Source organism: Typha angustifolia, chromosome 4, assembly GCF_048772165.1.
Source record: "Typha angustifolia cultivar Huaian chromosome 4, ASM4877216v1, whole genome shotgun sequence".
Taxonomy (NCBI): Eukaryota; Viridiplantae; Streptophyta; class Magnoliopsida; order Poales; family Typhaceae; genus Typha; species Typha angustifolia.
Window position 1 is genome coordinate 2,294,152 of NC_133242.1, and position 13,378 is coordinate 2,307,529.

The following is a 13,378-nucleotide window of genomic DNA, read 5'->3' on the forward strand; positions in this document are numbered from 1 at the left end:
TATTTATTTGGAAATAAAAGAGTATACATAAATATTTTTTATTTTATCTAGGGTTCCAATTCTCCTTATATATTTTCTGTTAGATAGATTTTATTTTTTGAGAATTAATTAATAATGCTCAGTTAGGATTGGTTGCACTTTATTTTTTGTTGGATTCTAATATTTGATATCTCCATTTCATCAAATATTTTAATTTTTTTTATAATTATGTGTTATTCTAATTTAGTTATTTATCATTCGGTTGGTGCATACTTAGTTTAATTTTTCTTCCTTTTTCTTTTTGTTCTTGTTGTACATGCAAGATTAAATGATGAGTAAGATATCAAGCATGAATATTACTAAATAAGCTGGGCTCAGAGTGTTGAAAATTGAGGTATAAAGTAAGGAACAAGAATAAGCTGAGACGAAGTTAATGGTTGTGTCATCTATTTTAATTAAGAAAAAACCAATATGAATTACAAGTAATCTGCCATTTTGATCAGAAAATAGCAGTTATGATTTACATTTCTGTACATGATACTGTACAACTATGGATTAATGATGTACAATGGCGATGGAGGTTTTTTTCTTTCTTTTTGGAGTGAGAGAGGTGAGAACTTCATGACAACCACTTATTCGGGCAAAAGGGGCAACCGAGTAACACTAGCACCCCCATTCTCGCTGATAACACTGGCACCCCCATTCTCACCGACTAATGAATTAAGGTCTCCTTGTTTAGTTGAAGTTATTCCAGGAGACTTAAGAGAGAGGTTTTTCTTTTTTATCCTCATTGGAAGAATCTGCAACCTAGAGTTCAACTCAGTTCCTGAGGTCTCTGCAGCAAGCTGGTAGCTCTCCACAAGCTCCAGTTGGCGAGCGATTATCTCCGAACATCTGGGAAGGAGTTCAACAGGTTCTCCGCCAGGAATTACAATGTATTCAATAGCCAGTCGAACCTCCTACAAAAGCAACAACTCCTTATTAGAAATATATTGTGGGTCGAAAATTGAATTTCATTTTAGGCAACCTTAAAGAAAGAAGAAAACTGACACACCAAAGAATAAATCAAGATATCTCAAGATTGAAACAATTAAGCCTAATTAATATAGTAAGATTACAACAATTAAAATCCAAAATCAGATTATGTAACTTATGCCTATGATGAAATGATGATCAAAGACCTCATGTGATTATCTGTTAAAATACCATACGTTACACATTTTACAGCATTTTATAAACAAGACAAGCTAATTGAGAATGCCAGATGAAGAGATGAAGAACCATGAGCGTTAGGCTGCTAGTAAGTAAGCGTGAAGATCAATGAGGTTGAACAATTACCATCACTTGGTACTTTGGTATAAATTATATAAACTGAAAAAAAGTGACACCCATTTTCAATCAGTATTGCTTAAACTTTAGCCTCTCTTTTTTTTTTATATATTCTCTAGTATCCGGGATCAGTAAGTATACGATATGTACTCGACAATATTACCTCCAATGCGTCAATCTCCTCCAAGGACGGTTTTCTTTTTGGCGCATCATCTTCAATCTCTACATCTCCCTCTTTAATGTTAGTATGCCTCTTTAATCCAGAACCAAAATCATCCATCTCAAGAATCATTTTGACAGCCTTTACCATCTGTGCCATGGTGTTTGCCTGCAAGTTGAAAAATATAAAGGACAATAAATCAGTAATAAGATCACTTTATACATAACAATAAGGATCCATGGATGATACCTTGATTACAAATACTGGAATCTGGCGGTACTTAGCAACACTGCGAATCCAAGGATTCTGCTTCATTTCAGAACTTGATGCTAGAATTACATTTGCAGTTCCAATGTCATCAGTTATGTATAAGTCACTCTCAAATCCCATCACTTTTGCTACTTGCAGCAGATCAGATTCCAAGATCTGGCAGTAAACCGACAAAGGAAAAACAGTATTATCTCATTTGTTTATCGTTCTAGTGAAGCAATTCTTCTACTTACAATCAAAAAAAGAAATCAGTCAAATAGAGATGCATAATTGAGACAATAACAAAGACCTGCTGGAAGGAAGAACCTAAAATTTGAATATATTACTAGTATTGAAAACTTTAAAAAAAGTTTCTTGGAGAGTATATAAACTATATATGGACAAGATGACAATTAAGGATAGGCTACACAAGATTGACGTTAGCGAAGAGTAGAACAACACAGGTACCGGTCAAACAAGTGCTAGGACATAGTAGCTTCTATAAAGGAGGGGAGCTTGGACGTGTACAACTGAGCCGGGGACTCAGCTTAAGTTGAACAAGAAAAGGAAGTATCAAAGCAGTAAATAAGCATAGGTAAAGAAAAAAAATGCACATTTCAGAAGCAATAAATTTGACACCACACAGACTGTGAACCCTCATCAATGCTTGGTTGTACTATAGCTGTCCCAATAGATGATGAACAGTTTTTGTAACTGGTATGTCAATGCACTTACCTTGTAAGTAAACACACACACTGGCGATCTCTTTGACACTGATGTATTACATCTTTTTTCTCTTGTAAACCCAAAACTCGTATCAGAATCATGTCCACAAGGCAGTCTTTTGCTTGTCACATCCTCCTTAAAGGGAGTTGAGGATTCTTTTTCATATTCCTCTGATGTTGGCATAGATATCCTTGAATCATTAGTTCTTCCATCTACCTTGCGTACTTCAAAAATAGGAGATTTTCCTATTTCAGATAAAAACAAGATGTTAAAATAAGACCAGATCTTTTTTATAAAGGTGCCTAAATAATTAATGAACAAATGACAAGGAACTACTTGAACAGGTAATGAGTTACAAACGACAAAATATTACCTGCCAGAATAGCATCTACAGTTGCTTCTAACTTGTGATGCACCCGACATTCAGTCTTAGATATCATCTCGACAGCACAAGTAAATGTTGGAGGTCCTTTTCTCTCAAGAATAGTTTTCTGAACTTTTCTTTTCCGTGCCTCCTCATCACCAAGTGTGACACTCTGCATGCATAGATAGGAAATATGACTTATGTTCTTGATGAGGTGTTCTAGTAATAGGTATCACCCACTTGGCAGTCAAGCTGAATCTAACTGCTACAGAGTTTCTCAAGTCAGGCTGTGTTCAGCCTCAGCTACTGTACTAATTTAACAAGCTTGAACCAAGCTCTTGAGTCTTGTCGAGCTAATCCAAGTTGACATCAACTTTATGAAGTTGATTTCACCAAAATATATTATAAATACCTCACCTATTTAATTAACAATTGACAGTTCAATATAGTGAAAGAAAAGGTTGATTAGACCAATAGAGGGTAAGCAAATTTGTTTAGCATGTATTGCTGAGTGATATCTTTAATTAACTGATAGATTCCAGATCTTGTTTCATAGGGCTAGCTAATTCATAAATTCAACAAGATGCTTGGTTCGTTCACCAAATGCCATGACATTACAGCAATATAATTGCAATTTGAAAGATTCTGAAACATAGATTTGTACCTCTATCCCACCAACAAGTATCTGCAGGCAGGGATTTTTAATAATGCTATCAATTGTCACTCCATGTGCTGTCCCAACAAGTTGAACACCTCTTTGAGCAATAGTGCTGGCTGCCATCGCTTCAAGTTCTGTGCCAATTTCATCAATTATAATGACTTCTGGCATGTGATTTTCAACCGCTTCAATCATAACCTGTAGAACATCACAATTTTTTTAAGTTCCACTTTGTATTAATAAATTTTCTTATGGTGTCTAGTGACACTGCTCAGAAGAATTTGAACTCTACAGAATTTCAAGAATTAAATCAAGGTGTGAGGTACACTATTGAGGACGCACATTGTGCTGCATGCTAACATTAGGAACTTGCATTCTTCTTGCACGACCAATACCAGAATGAGGTACATCCCCATCACCTCCTATCTCATTCGATGTGTCTACAATAATAACTCGTTTCAGTCGTTCATCTGCTAAAATTCTTGCCATTTCCCTGCATTAAGAAAACCATTTGGAGACATTAATATCATGAATAAGATGAGGCACATTTTCTGGCCTTCTTGAATGATTCTCTAATGCAAGTTAGCTGCAGCACAGATAATCTTTAACCATATAATATCCTTAGTCAAGGTGGGACGGTATAGATAGGTGTGAGAACTAGAGAGTTAGAATCTCTCCTTGAGAGGCTAGAATGACAGACAACATAATAGTAATATTGTTGACATAATATAGTTCCTTTTTTCAGAATTAACACAAATCAATTACTTCTAGCATGGCTTCCGCTAAAATGAGACTTTACCTTATCAAGGTTGTCTTTCCAACTCCTGGAGGTCCAATCACTAAGATGGAACCGCCACTCTCAACCAAATCACGTATCATCTCTGCACTTCCAGATATAGCTCGACCAACTCGACAAGTGAGACCAATTATTTGCTTCTTGCGGTTCCGAATAGCACTAATTCGGTGTAGGGAATGGTTAATCCCAGAGCGATTGTCCTCAGAGAAGTCACCTACCTGCAAACAAGACCACACTGAAATGAGTATTCTCCACAAGATAATGGTAAATGCAAATGATAAAGTTCTATCTAAATCATGCACGACCAAAGTGGAAGAATGATTGTACTTCTAAGTAATAATATCACAACCAGACCGGCATAAAAGACTGTACTAACACAATTCATTACCAAGATGAAAAATTTCTTCCTAGGATAACAAAGAATGATTAAAGTTTCAAATGAGAAGATAAAATACAACAACACTTGCCAAGTAAGGGATCCAAACTATCTCTACTTCCGATTCCCAGGTTCAATCCGATCACTTGTAAAACATAGATAATCAAAACGTATTTAACTTGGAATATTTTTATCCGATCAAATTTCCTTCAAGAACCAATATAGAGCTACAAGCTAAACAATAGACAACATGGAACACCATCATAACCGTACGGATATCTAATATCCTAAATTGGACCCAAAAAGAAAACCGTAGACCAATAAACTTCCAACCTCCAACGATAATTACCTTCGAGATGGCGTGTCGGAGATCCTCGAGACCCACGGGCTGCTGCGACATGACCCAATCCCCGGAGGGGAACCGGGCCACCGGCTTCCTCCCCAGATCCATCACCACCTCAATCAACTCCCTTATCTCCCCGTGCCGCACCAGCTCCCTCCTCATCCTCGCCGGAACCAGCTCCAGGAACTGCTCCAGCTCATCATGGACACCACCTGCAGCTCCGCCACCGACGCCGCCGGATCCATCCGTCCTCGTCGTCGACGTGCCCACGTGGCCCCCATTGCTCCAAGGAGCGCATCTTTCACCGCTAGGCCGGCGAATTGAGGGCGGCGCGATCGCTTTTCGGGGAGCGGGGAGGCGGCGAAAGGAAGAAGAAATCACCAAGGCTGGTACGGGATGCTGGAGAGAGGCGGGACACAAAACTTTCAGCATCTCGTTTTCCGAACCGGTTGTGGTTTTGAGATCCGAGACGTGTCGGGATTGGAGAAATGGGAGGTCGGAGCAGGGCTTTAATAAATGGTTCCAGTGGGATATTTCGCCGAACGGGTGGGGGGTAGAGGAGAAGAGAGGGAGAGAGAGAGAGAGAGAGAGAGGGAACGGGGAATAAAACAAGGGAAGATTCGAAGGGGATCTATTTTAATTCTTATTTCAGGAGGGTGGAAGGAGTTCGAGAGGTAGGCACGCAACGAACTCTTCTCGGCTGTTGAACGAAAAATGTGGGATCACACACCCGCATTCACTTGTGGGCTGCGGTCCACATACTTGATACTTGTGGCGGAGGACGAAGGAGAGGTGTTCGGTCTTTTCTTCCCTTTTGGGAGTCTTTTTTTGCATATTACGTCTTTACTCTTACTTATTCTTTTCCTTATTTTGACCAAGCTTACGAAATGCGATCAAATTCGGAGCCGGACGATATCCTATCGGACGTCTGTTACGATGCTAATTCACTTTGGACAGCCATGATCGCACCTGCTCTTAATTTTTAGTACAATTATAATTATTTGATGTGTACTGTTAATGGCTAGCGTGCACTCAACGATGTGCTCCAGTAGATCCTAACGAGTTGACTCGCATTAGATCTCATTGATCCTGGGAGTCGAGATGATATTCCTTATAATCTATTGAGTTAAATGTGCTATTGTTGCGATGGCGAACTAATAAAAGAACGTTTTCTTATAAAAAGCAGTTTACAAATATCACATAAAAGGAAGTTGTTTGGTATATGAGAAAAATGTTGGTGGTGATATGCAAAATGACTCTTTCTTTTATGTTCTTCTTTCTTTTTTTTAATAAAAAAAATTCCCCAAATTTTGTGGTTGTGAAATTGTGGTTCCCTCCAGTTTTTGATGGAAAATCTGTCCCATATGGATGACGTCTCTTCATTGATATCGATTGCGATAGTTTAGTGGTACCCTCCGAGTTCAATAGATGGAGGGCCTCCTGACTGGTCCCTTTGTTGGGGAGATTAGATATCGAGCTAGCTATTGGGTTGGGTCGGATTGGGTCAGCTTAAGTCTGAGTTTGAATCTAGGACATATCCGATTTGGTCTAACTTAATTCCCTTGCACCACTAGAGCTTGGATTAGCCTCAAGTTTGCATGAGCTAGGCTTATCTCTTGCAATTTTGAGCCAAATTTGCTCTGGTTAGTTTGTTCTTCTCGCTCGACTATCTTGGCTCATAATATAATTCCACTTTTCTATAAGGTTGGCTCAATCATTTAATTCATAGTTATTTAGCCTATCATTAACATATAATATATGATTCTTGAACTACGAAAAACGAGGCAGCTCTCTGCACTGGGAATTGTTGTACGAGTTATTGATGTGTATAGTTTGATGATATGGTTAGCATAAAAGTTGTATATGATGGTAGCTTATTACTTATGGCAGGTCTAATGCATATTTACAAAGCAAGAATTACTATCGATGAAGGAACTCTCTTATCAGAAGAAAGTATCAGTTTGTTTGGCTGATTGACTTAAAATTAACTTTAAGTAAAAGTGAAAATTAAATTTGAATTGATTAATTTTAATTTAAGTTTATTTTTGGTTTAATTACATTAACACCCATTGAATTATAAAGTAATATCGAAGTGATTATAACTAGACCTCCTAAATTAATTGGGCAATGCAGTGTTACCCTGTTGTTATACTGTCGTCTTATTTTTTGACTGAAAATATTCACGACACGGGTGATTCATGTGTGAAATTTATACCAAAAAAATGTATTCTTAGAATATAAAAATATTATATATTAGGATAGAAATATTCCTCTTCTACATTTCTTTTTAATTTTATACTTTTGGTGCCAACTTGCATATGAGATAAATAGATCAGATTCACAATATGATGCTTCACAAGCCCCAAGTTTCTTAAGCCTTCTTAGCTGCGAAGAATTGTGGAATTGTGTGTTCTGCAGCTAAAGTAGTGGAAAAGGAGAATAATAAAAGATGCAAAGATGGAGATCATTCCATTGAAGGAGGTAATAAACCAGTTGAGCTTGGTAATGAGTTACCTTCTCACAATTTGGATAAAAAAAATTAAGTTAATTGCTAAAAAGTTATCTCCTATAGTTTCGTAAAATAGTTATAGGATGGATCACTTCACCGGAGCCCTATAATAGTGCCTACACTTGCCTTCTTCTCCTTATTGTTCATGTGTAGTAAAAGCCTTATGCAAATTCGCATAACCTCATTGACGATGCTCTTGATGTTTTCAGTGGAGATTAGCGGTTCAGAATCCTCAGAGGTTGTCATTGTGATTGAGTCAGAGGGGATGGAGAGCGGAGAAGGTAAAATTGCCACAATTTCTTCCCCCGATCAAATCATAACAAATGGTAAAATAAGTAATCCGTATTTCTTCTAATAATGATAAATAAAAATAGATAATAATACCACATGGACATAAATAAAAGAGTAACCAACCATTTTCTCTTAGCATCGCCTGCACTGTTACGTTTCCGGTTATTTACGAGTATGGTTGTAGCATTTAAAATGTCACAGTATCACTTCTATATTACCCTATAGTTTAGTAGGTGTTATTGTAATTAAACTTTATTTTTTGAGCCCCTTGATAAGTAAATTTAAGACTATTTCATATTAAGTTTGAATTAAGTTTAAACTAAATTCGAATCTAATTTGAATTAAGCTTGAATTAAATATTGGGTGGGCTACACTTTGTAAAATTAAATAAAATAATAAATTAAATCTCAGTTAGTATGCATAAATTGAGCTCTATCGAGTTGGTCTTTCTCAAGCTCTGAAATAAAATTTAAGTCTGATTAAAATTATCAAGCTTGACTGGTATCAAATGTAGGCCTAGTTTAATTGACCCGAACTCAGAACCGATCACAAGCAGCCTTGATTACTTTGGCAGGGATAGCAAAAGTCTTCGTACCTAAGCGTTGACATTTAATAAAGTCAACACAGCACTGGGACCCACCACGCAGCCTAATGGTATCTCAAACCGCATAATTTCGCCCTTTCGGTTTATTCTCTCCGCTGCTTCCGCTCTCTCCTCTTTGATATAATCGCTATCTAAACGCGTCATCTCCTCTATAAAATCAGTACAAAATTCCCACCAGCGGAATCGCGCTAAGAGAAGTGTTCATGGAAGGCGAGGGCGAGAAGGAGCTGGTTCTCTCCGGGGCCCAAGGCGCGGTGACGTGCGCCGCATGGATCCGGCGGCGCGAGAATACCGTCCTGGTCGTCATGGGGAGGGCGGCGAGTGGGTTCTCTTCTTGCCCTGCTATGCTCGAGATCTTCTCCTTCGATCCCAAGACGACTTCTCTCTCCAATGATCCGTTGGTGCGTTCTTGCTTCCTAAACCCTAATCCTCCTCCTCAAATTTGCCTTCTTTTTGTTGTTTTGATATCGTGGAATCGTTGTTCCTGTAGGTGAGGTTTGCGATTCGGGAAGAAGATGGCGATCCGCTGAGTTTCGCGGTGCACCCGAGTGGGGATGAGTTCGTCTGTGCCACCTCTAATGGTTGCAAGTAAGCTTCGTGACTTTATTCTTGTTGTTATTGTTTACGTCGAATTTCCTACCGATTTCTTCAATTATGCAGGATATGATGTTGTGCTTTGTAGAAAATGACCGAGAAAGTTTTAAAAAGTTACACTGGAACCGAGCATAGGTTTACTTATGAGTTTTATTGGCAAATGGATTCAAACACTGGAAAATTCGTCCCTTTTTATGGACAAGTGACTAGATGGAAATTTTGGCATGTTGCACCTGAAGATTTGGATTATAGTCATATTGTGATCGTATGTCGCTTGTCATGACTGCAACCGACTCTTATTTGATCATAAGTAGTAGAGATAAATTTTTTTTTAAACTAAAGCAGGACTTCTGAAATCCAGAAACTTCCATAACAATCAAGGATTTACTTACCGACTTACTTAGACATGTACTTGTATTGCTTTGTTCATATTTTCTCTTATCAGCTGTGAAAGGATTCCACTGATTAAGCCCCTCTTGCATGTGCAGATTAATTAAGTTGGTTCATCAAGAATTTTCTGTCCGTCTTCTTTCTAGAGATATTCCACAGCTTCAATCTGTTGGGCTCCAGAAATGCCTGGCTTTTAGCACAGATGGTTCTAAATTTGCCATGGGTGGTGAGGTATGTGGCCGTGGCTTATCTCTGATTTTATATTAGGAAAGCAGTACTTCAAACAATCCTGTATATAGTAGGGCTGTGTCTAGGTGCTAACAAATAGAGAAAGCATTGACTTGCAGAAACAATTATGAACCAGGTAATAGTCACAGAAAAAAATCATGCAGAAAATAAATGACTACACAAATAATCTATGCTACGTAGAAGCTTGCCTTGGAAAAGAGTTACCATCTCTAATTTAATATATCAAATGCTATCTCGATAATATGACTGCTAGAATGTTGACACCTTCCAGCCACTCTTTTTCTATCCCGACATTGTTTGCTTATTAATGCGGCTCCTTCTTTTAGTAAAAGATTAGTATTTATCATTAATCTTATGGAAGGAGAATAATTCTTTTTGGTCTTTGATAAGAATTTTTGTTATCTTAGGATGGTCATCTTAGGATATTGCATTGGCCAAGCTTGAATGTGCTCCTAGATGAACCTAAAGCTCATAAATCTTTTCGAGATATGGATATCAGGTGAGGGAATACATACTATTTTCTCATGGAAGTGGACATGATCCTCATAATTGTATATGAGTATGAATTTATTTATGCATAATTATGCTTGCACCTCTTATTGTCTGTATACTGTATAACAATAATAGAAAAAAGAAGTGACTCTTTCAATTCTATAACACTGCTTTCATTCTCATTATAAAGTCACCTTCACAGTGAATCCACAGATGTAGTCATTCTGCAGTTAACCTTCATCTGTTTTAGAATGTAAATTCACTGGTAAAATTTGTGAATAGCTCTCCTTTTATCTTGTCACTGGGACAGTTATGTTTCTTTTGGAATCATCTGTAATTTGATTATGTATTTTCAGTACACATTAGATAAGAGGGTGTACGAGCAATACATGATATTCTTATAATCAGATAAATTTGGATAACTACAAGGTATGTAAGCTCCAAAATATTATAACAAATCTTGTGACTCTGATGCAGAAGTTTATGCATGTATTCCTGTAGATTCATAGATTTTCAAAAATCTCTCAATGAGTTCTGCACAAGATTAACTACCTAAATGTTCTGTTTGAAGAGTTATTCGTGTACATTGCTTCTCTTATGATTGATGCTGATTTAAAAATATTCACTTTGACTGTGTCCTACAGCTTAGACTCAGAGTTTTTGGTGTCAACATCTATTGATGGTTCTGCAAGAATATGGAAGATAAACGATGGAGTTCCGCTGGTTAATTTGACTCGAAATTCGGTATAGAGTCATTTTTTCTTCTTGCGCAAACAGAAAGCCTATGTGCTTTTGGTCTTATGTTTTCTGTTATTTCTTGTTTGCAGAATGAGAAGATTGAATGTTGTCGGTTTTCTAGGGATGGAACTAAACCTTTCCTGTTCTGCACAGTTGAAAAGAGTAAGCTTTCTGATGAACCTGAGAGTCAATCTATTAATTGCCGTTGTATTTCATAAATCTTGATATGCAAAACAGATGGAAAGGTTGTCACTGTAGTTTGGGATATGAGTACGTGGGAAAGAATTGGACACAAAAGGCTACTTGGAAAGCCTGCCTCTGTACTTTCAATCAGCTTGGATGGAAAATACATTGCACTGTAAGTTGTTGAAATGGCTGATCTTTGTTTCTTGTTTATAACTATCTTTGTGCGTATATCATTTGAACATTTTAAATCTGTCTTCTATTTGAGAACACTTGCAATCTTGTTGCATTACTATCCAAGATATATTCACCAATTCTCCTACTTGCCTTTTGTATTTTGTCATTACATAGGCAGACAATAATCTCTTCAACTTCATTATGCTTTACTTCTTCATTGCACATTCACCTTGATATGCTTGTCTTACGTGCTCATCATATGTGTCTATGCCCTCTGTTATTTTTCTTTTTTCCTTTTTATTTGTAAAATTGAGCCATACAATGTCACAGAACTTTGTGCTGTCCAAAACATAAAACACCTCACAGGCATCAATTTATCCCCGAAGCTGAGCCATTATTTTAGTGCTAGTAAGGAATTCTCCCTTAAACTGGATGAACTTGTGTGGTTGTATGACAGATTTACTTGAGTAGCCTTGGCCATTACTTTTACTGGTGATCCAGTATATTTTTATTCCACTACAGTTTAGTGCTGCATTTACTCATGATCTTCACCTACATTTCAAAACTCTCACTAAAGTCTCTTTCATCCTTGCTACAGTAATTATCTCCCTGAGGCAGTATGTTAGCTTTCTGCCCTGTAAATGACTTAAATTTTTTGTTATATTCATATTAGACATATTAGATTCCTTTGGCCATAGAAGTGTTACTGACTTAGATGGTTGCATTACTTTTTTCAGGGGGAGCAATGATGGCGACTTTTGTGTAGCTGAAGTAAAGAAAATGGAGATTTGTCATTGGAGCAAGAAGGTTCATCTTGGTACAAGAATTTCTGCAATTGACTTCTGTCCTACAGAAAGGTAATTTACATGACCTATGTAGAAAATATACCTTACTTTCTTACCTTGATATACTTCATCATCTGCATTAGGATATCATATCGTGGAAGTGAAAGCCCAGTTAGTCTATATTTACTTTGTTAGCTTATTTGGCATATATGTTGCCTTCCAAAATACAATGAGAATTCGGGCTGCAGACCATCAGCCTAATCTTTCTTTATTTCCAACGGCAAGGAGGTGGCTGAATTTCTATTTTCGTCAAGAGGTTTCTGTTGGCTCAGAGTTTGAGAATATTCTTATTGCGTTGATTATTTTATCCCTTATACAGGACAATTTACCAGGACAGATTAGTTCAGACATAATAAAGTCCACAAGTTCAACTAAACACGCCATTCATAGGAATATCAGCATAAATATCTATTACTGGTGCAATCTACCATCTCTACTCGTCTATCACTGAGAATTAATTTACCGTCTCCCATATCCTTAATCATATTGTCTCTTGTGGATCCTGCGCTGGTATTTTAAGCTAACATCATTACTCGTTTTCTTTCAGCATCTAGCACCTTTTTTTTAATAAATTTATGTGATTTTGGTGGCACAGCCTGTTTGATTACAATATTTTTTCTTCCTAATTTGCAACCTATGAACTTTACTGCAATTTTGGGCTATTTCCTGTTGTGCATTTGCCATTAGTTTCGGCATCTATTTACCAGCCTTATCTGCTGATATTGCAGAGTTGTGATTTCCACTTCAAATCAATGGGGGGCGGTGGTCACAAAGCTCAATGTGCCAGGCGATTGGAAAGGTATATGAATCTCAGCATTCAAACTGCATTTGGTATTTAGGGTAACTCATCATTCTGAATGTTCCTTTGTCTCCTGCAGTGTGGCAGATCTACCTTCTACTCCTGTCCTTATTTGTGGGCTCAGCTGTTCTATTCTATATATTCTACGAGCACTCTGATTCATTCTGGAACTTTCCCCTCGGAAGGCATCAACCTGCAAAACCATGGGGAGCCTTCAAGGATTCTCAGCTTCCAGATGACCGGAACCCATGGTGACCATATATATCTCTAAATCTAGAGAACTATTGTACTAAGGTTCTTTGTAGGCAGCACTACTGTGTTAATTTCACGGCATGTTCACCGTTGATTGTTGCACCAGAGAACTTCTGTGTTGACTGATATTTATCTTTTCATGTCCCTCAAATGTATTGATTTCTTATTGTTTCTTGAGCTCTATCTTTCATAGATTCAAACATATATATGTTAAACTGATGAGTTCTATTCTCTGAATGAGTATTGAAATACTATAAGCAATTATTGGGACTCTG

General features: G+C 37.4%; 2 protein-coding genes across 2 annotated transcripts; one reads left to right on the forward strand and one right to left on the reverse strand.

Moving 5' to 3' along the window:
* Positions 1–399: 399 nt before the first annotated feature.
* On the reverse strand, positions 400–5,691 carry LOC140759701 (protein SEEDLING PLASTID DEVELOPMENT 1). The gene is made up of 9 exons (XM_073096333.1): positions 4,987–5,691; positions 4,265–4,479; positions 3,808–3,958; positions 3,472–3,663; positions 2,817–2,979; positions 2,453–2,688; positions 1,718–1,894; positions 1,472–1,636; positions 400–938 (listed from the first exon to the last, which is right to left on the reverse strand). Exons 1-9 carry the CDS (start codon positions 5,410–5,412, stop codon positions 612–614), a joined length of 2,052 nt encoding a protein of 683 aa, XP_072952434.1. The 5' UTR covers positions 5,413–5,691; the 3' UTR covers positions 400–611.
* Positions 5,692–8,479: 2,788 nt separating this feature from the next.
* Positions 8,480–13,364, forward strand: LOC140759704 (SEC12-like protein 1). The gene is made up of 10 exons (XM_073096337.1): positions 8,480–8,785; positions 8,875–8,972; positions 9,467–9,599; positions 10,025–10,116; positions 10,754–10,853; positions 10,937–11,009; positions 11,085–11,205; positions 11,945–12,064; positions 12,781–12,851; positions 12,931–13,364. The coding sequence occupies exons 1-10, from the start codon at positions 8,588–8,590 to the stop codon at positions 13,104–13,106; spliced, it is 1,182 nt and encodes a 393-aa protein (XP_072952438.1). The 5' UTR covers positions 8,480–8,587; the 3' UTR covers positions 13,107–13,364.
* The last annotated feature ends 14 nt before the right edge of the window (positions 13,365–13,378 follow it).

Coding starts and splice junctions, on each gene's coding strand:
- LOC140759701 (XM_073096333.1), bottom strand. CDS start 5,412: ATGCTGAAAGTTTTGTGTCCCGCCTCTCTCCAGCATCCCGTACCAGCC. Junction 2,689..2,816: donor TGTAGATGCTATTCTGGCAG/GTAATATTTTGT, acceptor TATCTGAAATAG/GAAAATCTCCTATTTTTGAA. Junction 1,895..2,452: donor TGTGTGTGTTTACTTACAAG/GTAAGTGCATTG, acceptor GTTTACTGCCAG/ATCTTGGAATCTGATCTGCT.
- LOC140759704 (XM_073096337.1), top strand. CDS start 8,588: ATGGAAGGCGAGGGCGAGAAGGAGCTGGTTCTCTCCGGGGCCCAAGGC. Junction 12,065..12,780: donor GACTTCTGTCCTACAGAAAG/GTAATTTACATG, acceptor CTGATATTGCAG/AGTTGTGATTTCCACTTCAA. Junction 12,852..12,930: donor TGTGCCAGGCGATTGGAAAG/GTATATGAATCT, acceptor TGTCTCCTGCAG/TGTGGCAGATCTACCTTCTA.